Genomic DNA, 2,754 nt, shown 5'->3' with positions numbered 1-2,754 from the left:
AACACTTCCGATGTCCAAACATAGGATTCCAATATATCAATCTTTACGTCTCGACCATTTCGAGACTCCTCGTCATGTCCGTGATCACATCCGGGACTCCGAACAACCTTCGGTACATCAAAATGCATAAACTCATAATATAACTGTCATCGTAACCTTAAGCGTGCGGACCCTACGGGTTCGAGAACAATGTAGAGATGACCGAGACATGTCTCCGGTCAATAACCAATAGCGGGACCTGGATGCCCATATTGGCTCCTACATATTCTACGAAGATCTTTATCGGTCAGACCGCATAACAACATACGTTGTTCCCTTTGTCATCGGTATGTTACTTGCCCGAGATTCGATCGTCGGTATCCAATACCTAGTTCAATCTCGTTACCGGCAAGTCTCTTTACTCGTTCCGTAATACATCATCTCACAACTAACATATTAGTTGTAATGCTTGCAAGGCTTATGTGATGTGCATTACCGAGAGGGCCCAGAGATACCTCTCCGACAATCGGAGTGACAAAACCTAATCTCGAAATACGCCAACCCAACATGTACCATTGGAGACACCTGTAGTACTCCTTTATAATCACCCAGTTACGTTGTGACGTTTGGTAGTACCCAAAGTGTTCCTCCGGCAAACGGGAGTTGCATAATCTCATAGTTATAGGAACATGTATAAGTCATGAAGAAAAGCAATAGCAACATACTAAACGATCGGGTGCTAAGCTAATGGAATGGGTCATGTCAATCAGATCATTCAACTAATGATGTGACCTCGTTAATCAAATAACAACTCATTGTTCATGGTTAGGAAACATAACCATCTTTGATTAACGAGCTAGTCAAGTAGAGGCATACTAGTGACACTTTGTTTGTCTATGTATTCACACATGTATTATGTTTCCGGTTAATACAATTCTAGCATGAATAATAAACATTTATCATGATTATAAGGAAATAAATAATAACTTTATTATTGCCTCTAGGGCATATTTCCTTCAAAAAGTTTGCTGGGGTCATGTCTATGGCAATGGGGTCATCCTCAATAAATACATAGTGTTTAGTACTAAATTAATGAAGGTTTTCCTCATTTCATTGGGGTCAATTGACCCCAATGCCTACAAGGGAGCTTCGTCCCTGGATATATCCTGCAGTTGGCGGAATTCTGCATGGTCCAGCCAATCGTAGCAGTTCAAGTGTTTGACAAAACACTATCACAATTGAGGTTCGCGTCCCACTGAACTACCATTTTAAAAAAGTGACGGATAACTACCAAAAAATTGAAATCTCGTGACTGAAAACTACCATTTTCGGAAAATGGCTAGTTTAGAAGATTTAAATGTGTTTATGACATGCGGGGCCCGTCTGTCAGGGCTGACATGGCGGGAAAGTCAACTTCGTTTATTTTTTACCGTTAAGTTGACCGTTATGACAGGTGGACCCCACACGTCAGCACCAACTTCTTCCTCCTCTCTCTATTCGGCATTTCAACAAACACCTTACCAGCAGTAGAGCAGCACACCAGCGGTAGCTCTTCGGACTGCAGGCCGGCGTAGAAGGGGACGGAGACGGGGGCGACGAGGGAGGAATCCTTGGTCAGGAACTCGTAGCGCTTCATCCGCACGTGGAAGATGAGGTCGAGCATGAACTGGTGGGTGGAGTACCAGCCACGGCCGGGGAAGACGCCCCGCCATCGGCCAGCGGCTGGCCCATGCCGTCGTTGGCCACGTACGGGCACATGTTCAACCAGGGGTGGAGCCTGCCCTTGCGGCAGTCTCGCATGAGGTCGTTGTTGAAGCGCGACGGCATGTCGTACATGTAGATATACCGCCCATCGCAATGGTCGGACGGCGTCGGCGCCGGCACAGCCGTGCTCCGATTGGCCTCGAGCATCGACGCCTGAGGAGTGAGCGGTGCACGTCCCTCACTCAGCATCACCGGCTGCTCCGCCCGTCCGGAGTTTTGGTCGATGGTGATGCTGGCCAGCGAGGAAAGGGATGAAACGGTGACGGGCGACTTAAACAGTGCGGACGCCATGCTGCCTGGTGCGCCGTAGTGCGCGTAGAAGACCAGTGTGCAGAAGGTGGCGGTGAGAAGAGCGAGATGGCGGACCCGAGACGGCCGGGGCACGCCGCCATCCGGCTTGCCGGCGGCGTCCATGGCATCCTGCTGGATCTCTACTGCGAATGTGGTGGTAGACTTCATCGGCGATTCGGCATCTCGGAGTACCGCCGGTGTGCTTCTCTACTGCTGGTAAGGTGTTTGTTGAAATGCCAAAGAGAGAGAGGAGGAGGAAGGTGATGCTGACGTGTGGGTCCACCTGTCATAACGGTCGACTTAACGGTAAAAAATAAACGGAGTTGACTTTCCCGCCACGTCGGCCTGACAGACGGGACCCGCATTTCATAAACACATTTAAATCTTCTAAACTGGCCATTTTCCGAAAGTGTTAGTTTTTAGTCACGAGATTCCAATTTTTTGATAGTTATCAGTTATTTTTTTTAAGTGGTAGTTTTGTGGGACGCGAACCTCAATTGTGGTAGTTTTTTTTGTCAAACCCTCGTAGCAGTTCACCCAACTGTCTGCCTATGAAAACTGATGGAAGATCGATCCCGATATCGGATGTTCATGGTTCGGTCATGTCGCTGTTGCAGACATAGTACGTGCACGCTGAAGCCCCAGCCACACATGGACACACTCTTGGTTCTAAACAGTTTGTTTTTTCTTATTTATTGCTTCATATGTTCTTATTTATTG

The 2,754-nt window shown here is 47.6% G+C and overlaps 1 protein-coding gene across 1 annotated transcript; it reads right to left on the bottom strand.

Moving 5' to 3' along the window:
* Positions 1 to 1,611: 1,611 nt before the first annotated feature.
* LOC147974164 (xyloglucan galactosyltransferase KATAMARI1 homolog) lies at positions 1,612 to 2,202 on the bottom strand. Its single transcript, XM_087524934.1, has one exon. It carries the CDS (start codon positions 2,200 to 2,202, stop codon positions 1,612 to 1,614), a length of 591 nt encoding a protein of 196 aa, XP_087381060.1.
* Positions 2,203 to 2,754: the final 552 nt, after the last annotated feature.

This window comes from Triticum urartu, chromosome 5A (assembly GCF_056163025.1).
Source record: "Triticum urartu cultivar PI428250 chromosome 5A, HENAU_Tu73, whole genome shotgun sequence".
Taxonomy (NCBI): domain Eukaryota; kingdom Viridiplantae; phylum Streptophyta; class Magnoliopsida; order Poales; family Poaceae; genus Triticum; species Triticum urartu.
The sequence above is the reverse complement of the archived record's forward strand: the minus strand, read 5'-3'. Positions and strand labels throughout refer to the sequence as shown.

What these genes read in the sequence shown, in the direction of transcription:
- LOC147974164 (XM_087524934.1), bottom strand. Translation starts at nt 2,202, where the DNA reads ATGAAGTCTACCACCACATTCGCAGTAGAGATCCAGCAGGATGCCATG.